The sequence below is a fragment of the Meles meles genome, chromosome 17 (genome assembly GCF_922984935.1).
Source record: "Meles meles chromosome 17, mMelMel3.1 paternal haplotype, whole genome shotgun sequence".
In the NCBI taxonomy this organism is placed as follows: domain Eukaryota; kingdom Metazoa; phylum Chordata; class Mammalia; order Carnivora; family Mustelidae; genus Meles; species Meles meles.
In genome coordinates, this window is record NC_060082.1 from 15,125 (window position 1) to 32,028 (window position 16,904).

At 57.1% G+C, this 16,904-nt stretch overlaps 1 protein-coding gene across 2 annotated transcripts; it reads left to right on the forward strand.

Moving 5' to 3' along the window:
- The first annotated feature begins 10,531 nt into the window (after positions 1–10,531).
- S100A9 (S100 calcium binding protein A9) lies at positions 10,532–13,390 on the forward strand. 2 transcript variants are annotated; one of them, XM_045983279.1, is made up of 3 exons: positions 10,532–10,637; positions 11,007–11,179; positions 13,046–13,390. In XM_045983279.1, the coding sequence occupies exons 2-3, from the start codon at positions 11,030–11,032 to the stop codon at positions 13,286–13,288; spliced, it is 393 nt and encodes a 130-aa protein (XP_045839235.1). In that variant the 5' UTR covers positions 10,532–10,637; positions 11,007–11,029; the 3' UTR covers positions 13,289–13,390. The 2 variants fall into 2 exon arrangements, with proteins under 2 accessions (XP_045839235.1, XP_045839234.1); XM_045983278.1 differs by having other exon boundaries at positions 10,572–10,637; positions 10,933–11,179.
- Positions 13,391–16,904: the final 3,514 nt, after the last annotated feature.

The window sequence follows — 16,904 nt, forward strand, 5'->3', positions numbered from 1 at the left end:
GGAGCCCACGGAGGCCAAGGCCGAGGGTGAGAAGGCTGGGATGGGGTGCCTGTGGCTGTGTGGGGAGGGGTCGGCGATGGGCCCCACAGGGAGAAGCCCCCACAGGCTGGCGTGGGGCCGGGAGCCACGACCTGGCTCGGAGCACCCAGGGGGTGGCCTGCCGTCGGGGAGACGTCCCTGGGAGGCTGCCTTCGTGGCTGCGGCTTCTCCGGGAGACCCTGGGCTGTGCTTGGTCTCTGCCAAGCCCCAGGGAGAGGCAGGCCCGCGGGTGACCTTCTCTCCTCTCACAGCTACTCCGGCGGAGAAGCTAGACCCACTCCCAACTTCAGCAGCTCCGGAGGGGGACATGGTGACGGGAGAGACTTCGGCAGGAGACCGGGAGCCGACAGGGCACCGGCCGCCTGCCCACGGAGGTGCTGATGCTGTGCAGGGAGAGCCGGCTCCTGCTCCTGCCCCCAGCCCCGCTCCTGCCGCTCCCCCTGCCCCTGCCCCTGCCAGAGCTACTCCCACGTCCCCTGCCCCTGCCTGTGCTCCTGTTCTCGCCCCTGACCCAGATCCTCCCTTGGTCCCACCACTTCCCTGGGCCTTCACGGGGCCCCTGTTCCTGCCCCAGACCCATGTCCTGCCCTTGACCCTGCACAGGCCATCACCCCTGCACTTGTCCCAGCTCCTGCTCCTGCCCCTTCCCCTGCCCCTGCCCCTGTCCCTTCTCCTTTCCCTGCCAGGGCCACTGCTCCTGCACCTGCCCAAGACCCAGGTCCTACCCCTGCCCCTGCCCCTGCCTCTGACCCTGCCAGGACGGCCTCCCCTTCCCCTGCCTGCACCCCTGTTCCCGCCCCAGACCCAGACCCTGCCCCTGCTTCTTCCCCTTCAACTGCCCCCGGCCCTTCCCCTGGCCCTGCCAGGACCACTGCGCCTTCCCCTGCCCCTGCCTATGCCCCTGATCCCGCCCCAGCCCCAGCCCCTAGCCCTTGCTCCTGCTCCTTTCCCTGCCCTTGCCTGGGCTCCTGTTCCTGTCTCTGACCCAGCTCCTGCTCTGGATCCTGCGCCGGCCACGACCGCTGACCCTGCCCCTGCCCCGGTCCCAACGCCTGCCCTGACACCTGCTCCTGCGGGGCTCCCAGACCCGCATCCAGAGCCCACAACTCTGCGGGGAGATCTCCCCGTAAAATTACCCTCCGTTCCGTCCCCTGACCCCGACATCCCCGCAGAATGTTTCCTCCCCTCCCCCTGTGTTCTTCCTCTCCTGTATGGAGTCACCGTCCTAGTCGCCTTCCATCTCCTCTATGCTGTGTATTATTTATTTTAAATAAAAGTTCTTGTTTTCCCTTGAACACGTCATGAGCATGAAGGACATTCCCAACGCTGCACCACCACACCCCAGAACGTCGCTGCAGGATAGCTCCTTCCCCAAAGGAGACCCTGAGTCCAAGCCCTCCCTGCCCATGGCTCCCCCGGCCTGGCCCCCCGCAGCCCCTAAGTTGCTTTCTCTTTCTGTTCCTGCACGTGTTCTGGAGTTTTCTGGAAGTGGAATCCCTCAACGGGTGCCTTTGTGTCTGCCCACCTACTTTCAAAGGGCGCTCGTTCGGTTTTTTTCCCTGTTGGACATAGAATTGCCCTTATTTGATGTCGACGCGCAGAATGGATTACAGAGGCGATGTCATCCTGGGCACCCCTTCAGGAAATCTGGGCACAATCTTGGGGCCAAGGCCCCTGTTCCTGCTGGGACACCCCAGTCGGTCCCCAGACAGGACACGGCTATTTCCTCCCGTGGCCCACACAGAAACCAGGGAAATGCAGAAAGCCGGAAGGCACACCGCAGAGGGCAGACGCATCGCTCCCAACCCAAGGCCAGAGAAAGGTTTCCCATGGGTCTGCTCCAGTCCATGCTCCAAGTCACTGGGTCCCACAGGGACAGAGACAGGGACAGAGACCAAACACGTGCAAGTTCGAGGGGGAGGATGGGCACACGGGGAGTATGTGTCAGGAGACGCAGGAGCTCCCGGGGAAGGACTCGCGCAAAGGAAACCCTGGGGAGCCAGCGCCGGTCACCCTCAGACCGGCAGGGGTCAGGTCTGGGGACCAGCAGCCCTGGGGAGAACGTGAGGAAGCAGAGGTCCAAGGCAGGTCCCCTGGAGAGAAGGGTGACAGGCACCCCTGTCTGGGACCACAGTGAGCCGCACCCGTCCCAGGCCACAGGTGCACCGTTCACCTAGCAGGGCTCAGCCCGGACTCACCCCCAGAAACTCTGGCTCGGTCGTTCACAGACGTGTTTTCAGGAGCAGCCGGCACAGCGGTGGTGGAGACAGCAGGGACTGGAACTGTGTTCATGCCCAAGGAGATGGATGGGATCGTCCTCCCAGTCCTCATGACAGAATGTCCCGTGGCTACTTTCTCAGTGTTGTCTGGGGCACAGGATCGTGGCAGCCCGTCCTGAGACACCACGCCTGCCACGCTGCTCCTGGAGACATTCAGAATTGTTTAAGGAGGAGGTGGAGAGGATCCCCGATGACAGAGGGCCGAGGAGAAGGAAGGTCAGGACTGGGAGGACAGACGGACGTGCCCCGAGCCACCATTCAGGGCCTAATCCTAACCCAAACCTGAACCCCGAACCCGAACCTCGAACCCGAACCTGAACCCGAACTGGATTCCGATCCCACCTGCACATGGTCTGTCTGTTTGCTGCCCTTGAGCACAGCAGAGTCTGGGCTGAGCTGGGTGTGGGTGTCCAGGGGAGATGGCCAAACTGGCCACAGATGCTACCTGGGGAGGACCTATATAGTACCAGCTCCTAGTCCTCAGCTAAGATGAAGGTGTAGTGACCTATTTCCAGGGACAGGTCATGTGCTCGGTGCCGGGATGACTCTATCCTCTCCCACTGAATGTTTAAAAACACCTTAGGCAGGTAAGAATACTGTCCATAGTTAATGTATGTGACTTGACCCTGACCCTCACCCTAATCTCTAGTTAAGATATACTCAATTTAGAATACTGCTCATAATTTAGAGAATGGTTTTTATGAACTAAGGAATTCAGGGACAAACCTCTCTTCCTCTGGAAGCTGGTAAATCGAAATACGTTCAGCCACGTGCTATCTGGAGAGTGGCCACACGGGGGCAACAGGGAGTCAACGGTGCCCCAAACCCCACTGCAAAGCCCATGCTTCCTTCATCCTGTCTAACCTTGTTCATTCAATGTTTACAGATCATGGCAGAGATTATGAGAAGTGTGACTTTGCTGAGTTTTTTTAAACCAAACGAATTCTCTCAACCTGTTCAGAATTGAAGATGTTTTCTAAAATCTCAGAGTTGGTGAAGGACCAGACCTGGGAAAAGGCTATTACTGTTGAATCTCTTCAGGTCTACTTAGGAAACAAGGATGACTTCTATTCCACTTCGTTGTCGGAAGAATCAGCGTCCGCTCACAACACTGAATCCACACAAAATAGTGCAGCTCAGAGGAAACAAAGGAGACTACACGGCCTCCAGAAGCAGAGAAAGAGCCACACCCAGGAACCAAGAGGAGAGACCAGGAAGGCTCTGCGCAGGCCAATTTGCATTTCTGTAGATCCTCCGGACTTAGACTGCCCCCAGTGCCCCTGGGGGTCGTGGCTCAGGCCCAGCGCACACCCTGATGCTGCACTGTTGGAACCCGTGACAAGCCTCCTGGCCCCTTCCTCCACCAGACACCCCCTACCCCTGGACGACTCCAGCCTGCTTCTTGGAACTCCCATTCCTCTTTCTGACCAGACGGCTCACTTTTCCCATCAAGGCCATAATATAGAGTACGTCTGACGACTTTCTATTCCGTCATCTAAATTTTTCTTTGTCATGTTTGCTCTAAAACTAACCCTTGGTAGTCACTTGTTCCTTTGCATGACTGAACTGTGGACCCCGAGTGCCCTCACAGTGTCACGGGACTAGTGTCCTGGGCAAGGTGCTCACTAAGACGGCTCAGCCGTTGCAGCGAACGCCTGACCCAGGCACTGCTGTTTTCATGCAAGCGAGGCCGCACAGCCAAAACCCTGGTTTGGGCCCAGAATGGCTCACGGCCCCTCAGCCACGTCGGATGACCTGCGGTCACACCCTGAAGACACTGGCTAGCCCATGTTGCTCTGGGGAATGTCCATGGAACAGCCACTGTGTCCAATGGGGGAACTCCATAGGAGCGGGGATGATGGGAGTCAGAACTTCTGAGATAGAAGCCACCTTGGAGACCGCCCAGAACTTCCTAAGAGTTCATTTCATCGTCTTGAATGAATCCATTCATCTAAAAACATTTCCTCATCTTAGAAATGATGAGCCTGAAGCTCCAAGGAAGTGATTCTCCTAAGTCATGCTGGAAACCAGAGAACGAGCCAGACTGAGAGGGGAGATGGCCTCCAGCAGGATCCCCCAGAGCGGCTTCAGCTGGAGCCGCAATCACCCATTGATCTTTCCTGGACTCACCGACTCTCATGGGACTCTTCATGGGGCCTACTCTGGGAACAAGGGTCATGTCAGGGCCACAGAAACCTCTGACACTGGTTGTAACGAGACTCTGGGATGTCAGTGGAGTCCCAAGCCATGGGCCATCTCAGAGTTTGTCTGCGAAGATACGGTTGGTGAGAAACCCACATGCTGACAGAGGGTGGAGGAGGACGGAAATGGCTAGGGAAAGGGGGGGGTGCTCACATCACATCTGGCCCCAGACACGGTGGGTCCAGCAGGACAAGTCCCCCAATGCCACCAGCGCCTTCACAGAACTCACCCGTAAAGTCTGAGGCTGAGCTTCCTACATGGGTCATGAGCTCTCTGGCTAGCTCAAGGAAGCATGACGCAGGATATAAGAAAGCCACGGCATTGACAAATGTATAGTCAAGCAGTAGCCTTCTCCAAATATATTCTGAAACGGTAAAAAAATTCACTGACAAAACATGGATATTTTTTATTTTTAAAAAGCCACACTTGTTTATTAATAAATACTTGTGGAATATCTACTTAGTGCAAATGTATAGCTCGGGTCCCACCTGGGAGCTTGCAAAGAGCATGGGATCAGCGATAGGAAGGAATGCAGGCTAAGCGCCAGGAAAGCCATCCTATCCAGAGAGGCCCATTAAGGAAGCGCACAGAGAAGATGCTTTTCAGCCAAGACCAGAAAGACAGGGCCAGCAAATCCATCTGGCAGAAGGGTGACAGAGCAGCTCTATTTTTAATCATTTTTACAATAAAACGTACATGTCAAGATATTTTGACTTAGGGGTGCCTGGGTGGCTCAGCAGGTTAAAGCCTCTGCCTTCGGCTCAGGTCATGATCCCAGGGTCCTGGGATCGAGCCCCGCATCGGGCACTCTGCTCAGCGGGGAGCCTGCTTCCCCCTCTCTCTCTCTCTGCCTGCCTCTCTGCCTACTTGTGATCTCTGTCAAATAAATAAATAAAATCTTTTTTAAAAAAAAAGATATTTTGACTTAAATGTTGCTTTGGAACATTTGGTGCTTTTCCCTAACTATTTGGGATAAAAGCTAACCTTTACTCACTGTAAAATACTCTAAGAAAATGTCTTGTTTAAGCACTGACATCTTTTATTAAAAGGCAAATAAATTGACCCTAGCTAACCAGAACAAGAATCCTTAAGCCGGACCCCACAGCAAGCCCTACCACAAGGGGGCAGCACACACCTTGCTCTTACCTGGGAGAGTCGGCCCACTCCTTGGTCATTCCTCCCCATCTCCTTTGATTTCTTCTCTGCTTTCTCCCTGCTGCACAACTTCTTCATTACGGGAAATAACCTGTAAGCATGGGTTCCACCAAAACCAAGTCAGTCACTCACGTTGTTCTGCTAATGGTTATCAGATGTCTCTCCCACGCCAAACGTATCATCCAGGAATGAGCAAACAAGAGAACACCCTCTCTCAAGGAGCTGACCCAACTGGGGCTGCCCCAGAGGCCGGTACTCGGACGCCAACGTGCTAGTGCACGTAGAAGAGGTGTTCCTCAATGGAGTATTATGCCTCCATCAGAAAGGATGAATACCCACCTTTTGTAGCCACATGGACGGGGCTGGAAGAGATTATGCTGAGCGAAATAAGTCAAGCAGAGAGAGTCAAGAATCATATGGTCTCACTTATTTGTGGAGCATAACAAAGAACATGGAGGACATGGGGAGATGGAGAGGAGAGGGAGTTGAGGGAAACTGGAAGGGGAGATGAACCATGAGAGACTATGGACTCTGAAAAACAACCAGAGGGTTTTGAAGGGGCGGGGGGGGGGGGGGTGGTGGGAGGTTGAGGAACCAGGTGGTGGGTAATAGGGAGGGCACGTACTGCATGGAGCACTTGGTGTGATGCCAAAACAATGAACACTGTTATGCTGTAAATAAACAAATAAAAATAAATAAAAAATAAACATAAAATAAAATAAAAGAAGAGGTGTTCCTGACAAGCAAAGGAAGCCGACAGGGAGATGCTGAGATACTACTGGTCAGGAACCTGTGGAAGAATCTGGAAGCCCAGGCACATAATGGTTCTACAAGAGATACGAGAGGAGGAAGAATTGGAAAAACAGATGACACAAACAGAAAAGGGGCCACCAGATTTTTCCATTAAGGAAGTACAGTTTCCCAGAAATCACAATGGCTCTGAGGGAGGCCAGCTGAGATGGAGTTGGGAGGCAGTGATTGGACTCGGGGCCACAGCACATGGAGGATCTAAGAAGCCACGTTGCTGGAAGGGTCACGCTGGGGATGCCGGAGCAGTGTGACCAGGGGCAGCGTGTCTCAGGGACCTCAGTGCAGGACACAAGGGGCAGCTGAAGCTTAGTGTAGACTGAGCCCAAAGGTCCAGGAAGAGTTGACAGTCCCCATGTCCCCATCGCACACAGAACGAGCAGTAGGGCACCAAGGTGAGCTCTCCATAGAAGAGCCTCGGGCGGGCGTCCTGCGCTGGGATAGAACAAGGAGAAGGGAGCGGCTGGAGGGAGAGCATGTGGGGAGGAGGATGTGCAGCGGGGAGGGCAGCAGGAGGGTAGAGCGTGGGGCATAAGGCTGTGGAGGGGAGAGGCCAGCAGGTTGTAGCCTGGAAAGGGCCGAGCCCTGCTCTGTTAGGAGAGGAAACATGCCTTTATCTGCAGGGTCGCAGCAGAAAGCCAGGGGATCAGACGACGGGGGGCATGAGGCTAGTGGTATTCATGGAGCCCACCAAGACTGCATTGAAACCCAGAGTCAGAGCAAGAAAGGACGTGAAGGCCAGCGGAACCAACCCCTTCACCTAATGAATAAAAAAAGGGCGTCGCAGACACAGAAATGTTTCCCAGAGCCCATCCAACAAGTCTGGAGAAGCTAGGACTAGAGTCCAGCTCTCGGCCCCTCGCTCAGCCGTGAGCTTGCACGCAGGACCCTGCAGGCTGAAGGGCACAGAGCCTGGGGAAGGGGTCCACCTGTTACGGCCCCACTACAATACCTGGTTTGGTACCGACAACACAGAAGAGGCAAACTTCCCTGAGACACAACAGCAGGATGGGGGCAGACCCGTGGGGACACAGACCCACTCTTGGCCCTGGGCACCGGGAAGGAAGACATGCTTACATGGTCGCTTAAGTGTTTTAGCCACAGCTGAGGAAACCATACCCTTTTCTTTCAACGGCAGCCTCCAGAATCACTGTCTAGAACCAGGGGAATGGCCCCAAATCAGGCCTTAGCAGGAGGCTCTGAGATTTCCCCAAGGAGAAGGCCCTACTCCCCATCACCCCACATCCCAGCCTCTGGTCTTGATTGGCAGAGGGGGGGGGTAGAAGGCGTTGGGGCAGTGATGGATGGAGCCAGAAATAGCCCGCCCATGTCAGGACTCCCACAAGCTCAGCCCGAGGCTCTCCTGAGCTGGGACCAGCCTGGGCCCGGGGGGCCACTATGGTCTGCTGATACACCTGTTTCAAAGCCCGCCCAGAGGCTCACTCCCACCGCTGCTGCTCCTGGTCTCGGCCTCCCCCATTCTACTTCAATCCTGAGTTAACCCTCTGCGGTGACAGACAAGGCTCTACGGAGAGTCACGGGGCATCAGACCAGCGTGTGACTTCACGCTTCCTTGTTTCCTCGCTTATGCGCGCACTCCCGCGTTTACTCCTCACTTATGCGCGCACTCCCGCGTTTACTCATCCAACAGACATTCATCCAGTGCCTACGGAGCCGGGCCTGACCCAGGGCCGCAGAAGTGACTTGCCCTGCAGGCCCGGACGGTCAGGGTCTCGGGCTGGGCCCACAGCCCAAGCCGTGACCCTGGGGTCGCGCGTTCTTCAGCACACACCACGCCTTCCTCTTAATGCTTTTATTTTTCTTTGGAATTAGTGGACCAGCTTTATAAGCAGGAGTTTTCACATAAAACTGGTATTTTCTGGGCCTTTGGGAGATGGGACGACTCCTGGTCACTTTCCCACCATAGCCTGAGGCTGAGGACCGCTGCCCTTCCAGGAAAGAAGGGTCCCATTTGCCACCGTCTCGGCCACTCCCTAGTGTCCCCGGACCGGAGGCCCTGTGTGAACCGCGCCACCGACTTGCCCTTCTGGTGCTGCTGCTGCTCCAGAGCCGGCAGCCTCCCGGGTCACTCCAGCGCCTCCCCCGAGACTCCTGCCTGGGGTCGGCGGCCAAGAGCGCACGTGCTCTCGCACAGCCCGCAGAGGGCGCCATGGGCCGCACGGCCGAGGCCCCAGGCACCCGCTGGGGAGCCTGGCAGATTCCCTAGCAGTCCTCGCAGGTGCAAACGAGGGAGGGCTGACCTCGCCCTGCTCCGTTCACTCACTGCCGCACACACCGAGCAAGGCTGGACTAAACGCTGGCTGTGTGTTTGGCACTGTGCCGGGCCCTGCCCTTCGCTCCCAAGATGCGATTAGGGACGTGAGATATAAGATTATGTCCCCTCCTTGTTATGACCCACGGATCACGTTCCCCCAACATCTAGCACTACTGGGTGGCACATAGTAGGTGTTCAACCAATACTGATATTAATGAATGAAACGATAACTAAGAAGAATGCCTCCTATTTGCTGAGTTTTTCCACTGTTACACGTACGGTCTCAATTCTCAAGACAGGCTGTTCTTTTCCTGTTTTAATGACCAAGAAGTGAGCCCAGAAAGGTTAAGTAAACTGCCTAAGGTCACACAGCCAGTCTGAGCTCTTCACCACAATTCCAAGTGCCATCTCAGCAGAGCAAGGCAGGACGTGCTCGAGGCCACGGCGCAGCACACACAGTGCTGCCTGGGGCCTTCAGAAGGGCGCTGGGAGGTCAAAGAAGGTTCATGAAGACGGGACAGAGACGCTGGTGGAGGTGGAAAAGGACACCTTTCCAGAGGCGGGAAAGGTCGGAGGGAGAAAGCATAGGGGCAGCACCCACAGTTAAGTCCTCCGTGATGCTTCCTGGGCCGGGAGGTGGGGGGCGGCGCGAGGCTGCCACACTGGGCGTGATCCTTCAGCACGTGTGAGGTCTCCCGTCAGCCTAGCCCTGGGTTGTGTCCTCGGGAGGGTGGGAACTACCTAGAGGATCTACAGGCAGTTGTCGGAGAAAGGCAAAATACGTGCACAACCCAGGAGAGGACACGTTGAGAGTCGGAAGCGGGGGGGGGGGGGGAACAATTCTGGGGGAAAAACAGTTGTTTTCGGTCAGGGAGAGCAGGCAGGCTTCCGGGCGAGGGGGCGTCTGAACCAAGCCACGAGCGGGCGGTAGGGCTGCCCCCTGTCGTGGGTGAAGGACACTCGGGTGAAAGCCCCGAAGACAAAGGCCTGGGGTGCGTGTGGCGGGGGGGGGGGCCCCCCCGGAGACCCCAGGGGAGGGTCTGGAGGGGGCGGGAGGGGAGGCTGGCGGGGCAGGCCCGTGTTTGCGGGAAGCTTTTTGTGCTGCGCTAAGCCGCTCAGCTTTCTGCCCCGGGCAAGGGAGGTCTGTAGCCAGGGAGGGACGCATCTTGCCCAACGAGAAGCTACATAAAAATATTTGTCTTCTAGGTTGTAAGTTCCTAAAGGCTGTAGAGACGCAGTCCCCCTGAGGCTCTCTCACTCAGACTGTAAGAGGGAGGTGTGATCGGAGTCACCCTTAAGCAAGAACCAGGATGTCTGGGCCCAGTTCCCGCGAGGTCACCAGGCAGGCCCCGCTCTGGCCTCAGTTTCCTCCTCTGCCATACAAGGGGCTGGAGCACTTCCAACAACCCTCCTAGCCCCAACGCACACCCCACGAGTCTCAGAACCCCAGGCCAACACCTCAGCCTCCAAGGAGGGCTTATCAGGGAGCCAGGCAGACAGAGGAAGGCTCCGCAGGCCTGGCTGGGCCGCACACAGGCGGAGCAGGGGGAGAGTGAGGGCCGCCCAGGGAGGGGCGGCTCGCTGACTCAGGTAGGGCAGAAGGTTGGGGTGGAGAGGAAGTGAGCTCCCCAGCCAGCTTCCTCCCAAACCAGCTCCCGGCCCAGGGCTGGGCATTTCACAAAAAAGCCCAAGGAACTTTGTGGACATTTCCTGTCCCGCCCCAACCCCTTTCCCGGCACTGACCGTCCAACTCAGGGTTGCCACACTGCTCACCTGTGAAGCAATCTTCGCAAGAGAGCTGAGGGTCTGGCCAGCGGCCGCCTATAAATGTTGGGCACACACGGTGCAGTCACATTGCTCTGTGTGGCTCTGTGACTTGGGTAAGTAAGCTCTCAGCTTCCCCCCAAAACCCCGACTCCTTCCTCACCTCCCCGCCATGACACAGGCCTCCTCCAAGGCCTCCTCCCGGAAGCCCTCCTGGATTGACCCACCCACTTGAAAATTCCCTCACCGTTTCTTGGCTCATATTCTGCTAGAGCCGCTTTTCCTCCAACCCCTGCTCTTTAGCCTTCTCCAGACACCTAAGCCCACCCCTCCCCTGTGTGGGGTGTATCTTCTCTCAGTCCCATCGCAGCTTCTTTTCCTTCTGTGTTTCCCCGGCTGTTCCTACTGCAGCCCGTGGGAGGTGTCCGGGGAGCTCAGCAGCCTTTCCTTCTGAACACCCGAGCGCTCGCTTACCCGCTCCTCAGACAGGGTGCAGGAACACAGGACGATGGCGGACCAGATGTCCCAGCTGGAGTGCAGCATCGAGACGATCATCAACATCTTCCACCAGTACTCTGTGCGGCTGGGGCACCCAGACACGCTCAACCAGAAGGAACTGAAACAGCTCGTCAAAAAGGAGCTGCCCAACTTCCTCAAGGTAGGCAGAGGATCCTAGCAGGCCTGGGGCAGCCCGGGCAGTCTGGGCTGAGGCGGGGGGCACGAGGGTGCTCTCTGCAGGGCCACTCCTTCAGCCCAGCCTCCAGAGGCACCAGATGCCCTGTCCCTAGGGTTGCTCCAAGTTAGAGAGCAGAGTGACCGGCAGTGTATGCTGTGTGCAGGATCCCGTCCCGGGCTGGAGTGTGTAGTGGCAAACAGGGACCCACAGCTGGGACACACAGCAAAGATGTTGGGCAACAAAGAATGCAGATAAAGCCAATGCCCATCAGTGCCCCAAAGGGCGCAAGAGAGCGAGCGAGCGCTGCGGGTCGCTTGGGCTGGGTGGGGAGATCCGACGAGGTGGGTGGGCAAGGAGGGTCCCTCCGAGGAGGTGACTTTTGGGCTAACGCTAAACTGAGGAGGGAAACAACTGAGGACACCCCTTGGCAGAAGCGGGGAAGATGTTCACCCCCAGGGCGGTCTCAGTGCGAGGGCTGAGGGGCTCCGGAGTAGGAAACACCACGTGCGGAAAAGCCCCCATGGGGCAGTGGTGTGTACAAAACACACAGTAACATAATTAGTTTATTCCCCTGATCTGCAAATGACCAGGCAGCTCCGGGGGCGGGAGGGGAGAGGAGAATTGGTTTCATCCGATCCTTCCGTTTTCTTTACAAGTTTGGGGACTTTGGGAAAACAGAGGCCTGGACTCAGAAGGGTGAGGTATCTGAGTTCCGGTCTCAGCTCCATTCCTGGGGAAGGAGGCAGCCTTCCCCGAAGCCCCACACAGCTCAGGAGGCGATACAGCGGGAAGGCTGGACGGAGAAGCAGGGCGCTTGGTCAGCACGGACAGTAGAGCGTCCGGCCAGGAGCTAGTGGGGGAGGCTCTCCTCCGTGTGACCCCCACACCTGGCCTAGCACCCACCTCCCTCGGCCAGGAGGGGAAACTGAGCCTAGCACCCACCTCCCTCGGCCAGGAGGGGAAGCTGAGCCTAGCACCCACCTCCCTCGTCCAGGAGGGGAAGCTGAGCCCCTGTGGAGCCGCCACTCCAGAGTGAGCAGGGAACAGGGCAACAGGGAAATGTGCAGAAGAGAAGGCCGTGTGGAGGGGCTGCTGGAGGGGGGAGGGCCTGGGGTCTGAGCTGGGCACACACAGGGTCTGGGGAAGAGACTCAGCTGAGCTTCTCAGCCAGAGGGCGGGACCCATGGCAGCATGTCCCCCCCCCCCCCCCCGCCTCCCATGCTCACCCAGCAGACCTCGTCACACCCTTTGGGGTCAACGGACAACATCCACTGCTCTCTGGCCCCACACAGGACACGAAGCATCTTGTTCTCCTGTGTAGGTTGAAATGAGTGTCACTAATGAGTAACTGAGAGAGAGAAGGGAGAGGCAGGAAAAGAGAAAGGAGCAGGACAGTCGGGTGCACGGACTGGAACAAGGCTGGGCTCATGACCCCCTCCGGCTCCCCAGCCTTGTCAACCCGCAGGAACTAGTCCCCCTTTTCTGCGACAGCTTCCTCGAGGAGGGAGCCCAAGTTCACCTGTTAAGCTTGTTATAAAGACCAAACGAGGAGACGTTTCTGTGCGCACTAACTACGTGACCTCAAGCAAGTCTCTTGATCTCAGTTGTTCTGTAAAACGCAGAGAAGCATAGCTCAGGTTATATGCAGAATAAATCAGCAAGCGTCACATGTTCGGCATCTGCTAGACCGTGGACAACTGCCAATGGCCATTTTTAATTTTTTACCTGAGGCCTAGGAGCCAGGTTTCCCTGTGCCTTTGCCTGGGGTCATTGGCTGAGCCCCCGTCCCCAGCACTGGCCAAACCGCCAGCCTGACCAAACTGACGGCCATGTCCCACCAACCCACAGAAGCAGAAGAAGAATGACAACGCCATAAACAAGATCTTGGAGGACCTGGACACCAACGGAGACAAGCAGCTGAACTTCGAGGAGTTCTCCATCCTCGTGGGCAGGCTGACAGTAGCCTCCCACGAGGAGATGCACAAGAACGCCCCTGAAGGAGAAGGCCACAGCCACGGGCCAGGCTTTGGGGAGGGTAACCAGGGCCACTGCCATAGCCACGGTGGCCATGGCCACGGCCACAGCCACTAGCCAGGAGGCCAGGACACCCTGCCCCTGCCCAATGAGGGCCCCAGAGAGGCCACACTGCCTTAGCTGGGGGGCTGGGAAATGGGGGGCAAAATAAAGTCTTCCTCCAAGCCAGCATCGTGCGTCCTTCTTCCACCACCCCTCCCCACCTGTCCTTCCAGGGGCCTGGGTGGCACATGGCCCTGCCCCTTAACGGCTGAACCCCTTCCTCTGCCAATGACAGAGTGAGAAGCCACAGCTGAACCCTGTGGACTCACTTCCTGACTGTTTCCTACCCCCACCTTGGGCCCCACCACTCACGTCCCCGTCACCTCAATCCAGCTCAGGACTTCCCTGTACTGACCATCACGCTGGCTCTCATCCCCATAGAAGGCAAAAGGTGGATATCCCTTCCTCTTGACATGCAGGCCACCCGCCTGCCCTGACTTTCCCGCACCCAGGGCTGTCTACCATCTTCCACAGCCAACTGTCGTGTCCCAAGAGACCTCACTCTTCTGGGAGCTGCCCACCCTAGGGAAGTGGTGTCTAAGAAGGGAACTGGATCGCCTGTGTTTGCCCGTCACCTGTGTTCTGGATCCACAGCACCCTCCCCATGGACAGGCGCTGGGGCAGGTGCGGCTGGGATGAGAGTGGGCGAGTCTGACCCGTACCCACCCAGTGCCCGCAGGATGGAGAGAGAAGAGCCCCGCCTGCTGGTTGGAAGAAAGAGCTGCAGTCCTGTCCCTGCAGCCATGAAGGCCAACCACTTCCACGAGGACGCGGCACTTCAGGTCCAGAGCTCCCTGCACAAGTGAAGACGGTGAGAGTGGGAAGGGCCCGTCCCAGGACCTGAAGCGGTGGAGCTGCTCAAAGTCGTGCAGAAGGAAGCCTGGGGGCTTGGCCAGCGAAGCGTCCATCTTCAGCCCGGGTCATGATTCCGGGGTGCTGGGTTCGATCCCCCGATCAGGCTCCTGCTCCGCGGGGAGCCCGCTTCTCCCTCCACCCCTGCCCCTCCACTTGATCATGCTCGCGCTCGCTCGCTCTCTCTCTCTGTCAGAAAGAGAGCTCAAGTGGGCAGGGTGGTGGGCAGAAGGAAAGGGAGAAGCAGTCCCAGGACCCTGGGATCCTCCCCTGAGCAGAAGGCAGACACTTAACCGACTGAGCCACCAGGCGCCCCAACAAATAAAATCTTTTTTTTAAGATTTTATTTATTTATTTGACAGAGATCACAAGTAGGCAGAGAGAGAGAGAGAAAGAGAGAGGAAGAAGCAGGCTCCCTGCTGAGCAGAGAGCCCAATGCAGGACTGGATCCCAGGACCCTGAGATCATGACCTGAGCCGAAGGCAGAGGCTTTAACCCACTGAGCCACCCAGGTGCCCCAAATAAAATCTTTTTTTTTTTTAAAGATTTTATTTATTTATTTGACACAGAGAGAGAGCACAAGTAGGCAGAGAGACAGGCAGAGAGAGAGGAGGAAGTAGGCTCCCTGCAGAGCAGAGAGCCCGATGTGGGGCTCGATCCCAGGACCCTGAGATCATGACCCAAGCCGAAGGCAGCGGCTTAATCCACTGAGCCACCCAGGCGCCCAGCAAATAAAATCTTTTAAACGTAAAATAGTGATGAGACGAAAGGGCCTCGAATCCCATCCTCTTCGTGGGCTGGCTGTCCCGGCTCTTTCCCACTGCTGAGCAGGTCAGAAGGTCAGGTCAGAAGGAGGAGGTCAGGTTTCCACTGCCCCACACTGGCTGGCTGTAGCCGGTCACTGGGCTGTCTGCCAGCGGACTGTGCCGGCCTCTGCTCTAAGGGCCTGGGGCCTCTGCTGTGGTTACAGGGATTTGATGGCCCCACTTGAGCGTATGGTGTTTCCAGGAACTCCTCCAGGCTGTGTGAGCTTGGGGAGCAGAGTTTAGAAGCCCCAGGTCCCTTCCATGCCTCACTTAGGGAGCTGAGACTGGGAGACTCATCTTCTGATCAACCTTCTCCCTGACCTTCACGACCAGGTAGGAGTCACCTTCTGGAGGCAGTTTGGAGAAGGAGAACAAGCTGGGGGACCTGGGGGTGCCCCAGATAGGGCAGGCACCTCCACCCCTCAGCGCCCCCTCCCTTTCCCAATGTCCCATAAGTGTGTTTGTGACCCTGCCTCCCCACCAGACCGTGGTCTCCACAGGGGCCCAGGCTGCCGCGTGTGCTCACCTGGGCTTCATCCCCAGCAGGCAGGGCAGCGGCTGGTCCATGGAGGCGTCTCAACAAACAGTGACCCTGCAGATGTTCTAGAATGTCCCACGTGCTCCTTTCCTGTGGCTGGTGTGCAGAAAAGAAGGAGGAGGCGGAGGGACCACGACTGGTAGATGGAAGGCTTCTGGATGTCATGAGACTCGAACTGGAAGGGAGGGGGCAGCAAGGCGATGGGACGCCAAAGCCCCACCCAGCCCTCTTCCGGCATCTCAGCCTTCGTCTGTTGCCCACTAGAAGCTTCCCTTTGAGAAAACGGATTTGTCTTGAAAACAGTCTGAAAATCATTGATTAAACCCTACCTGCCCCCCCCCCATGCTTGACTGATGCTCCCCAACATCCCCAGCAGGTGGTGGCCTGGCCTGAACTCCTCCAGGAAAGGGAGTTTCCTAATGTGGCGCTGACCCTGGGAAGGTTCTGCATCACACCCAGCCAGAATCTGTCGCCTTGTGCCTGCCAGTCCTCAACTCTGGTTTCCCCCCACATCCTTGGAGACACAGGGAACATCTAATCCCTTCCAGCCATGCAGCCACCCACCTTTTCAAAGTGTTTCCCCTAAATAACACCCAGGCTTTCTCCAGCCTCCACACCTTTGCACCAGGAATGCTTTCAACACCCTGCGGTCTCCAGCAAGTCTCCTAGGGCCTCTGTCACCACCGTCATGAACCCTTCCCTGACCACCATCTTCTGCAAACACGTAGGGGCTTTACCCTCCAGGCCCATGGAACTCTCTGACTTCCACCACTGCACTCCTCATACAGACCCGGAAGCCCTTATCCAGTCTGATGATGGCCCCAAAGGCAGAAATAACAGCTCAACTGCCCCAGGTGCCAGAATGAAGCACTACAGATGAGCAAGTGGAAGTCGGGGGGTCCCAGGGTCCTGGGGACCCGGGGGGGCGCAGTTTGCTGAAGAGGGTGGAGCAGCTGCAGGGCAAGGTGGCAGGGGACAGAGCTTCATAGATGCCAAGAGTTCCCCCTTCTGCCATCTCTCTGTTAGCTCAGTCCGGGAGCAGGACGGAGTTCTAGGCTCCAGGGGAATGTTGGACAGTAAGCCCACCACAGACCCCTGAGGGATTGTAGGAGAGCTGGTGAAGCTGATTTAGCCCCTTCCATCCCAAAAAACTGGTTCTGTAAATAACCCTAAAAATTTATAGAACCACTGTGGGAGGCCGTGATAAGGCTCGAGACGAGAACCAAACCAGGCCCTGACTTGTGTCTCCTCTATTGTCTAACTGGCTGATCAAAGACAGAAGATGATGGAGTTGAGTCGCACTGAGAAAGGGTCTGTGCTCTGTGTTGTGCGCTCGCCTACGTGACTTCCCACATGCAGTTAGCTTTGAACACAATTCGGACGGCGTTATAAATCCTTAACTGGTCCTTGCTGTCCCAGTACAAGCTTGTAAATT

Coding starts and splice junctions, on each gene's coding strand:
- S100A9 (XM_045983279.1), top strand. CDS start 11,030: ATGGCGGACCAGATGTCCCAGCTGGAGTGCAGCATCGAGACGATCATC. Junction 11,180..13,045: donor AGCTGCCCAACTTCCTCAAG/GTAGGCAGAGGA, acceptor ACCAACCCACAG/AAGCAGAAGAAGAATGACAA.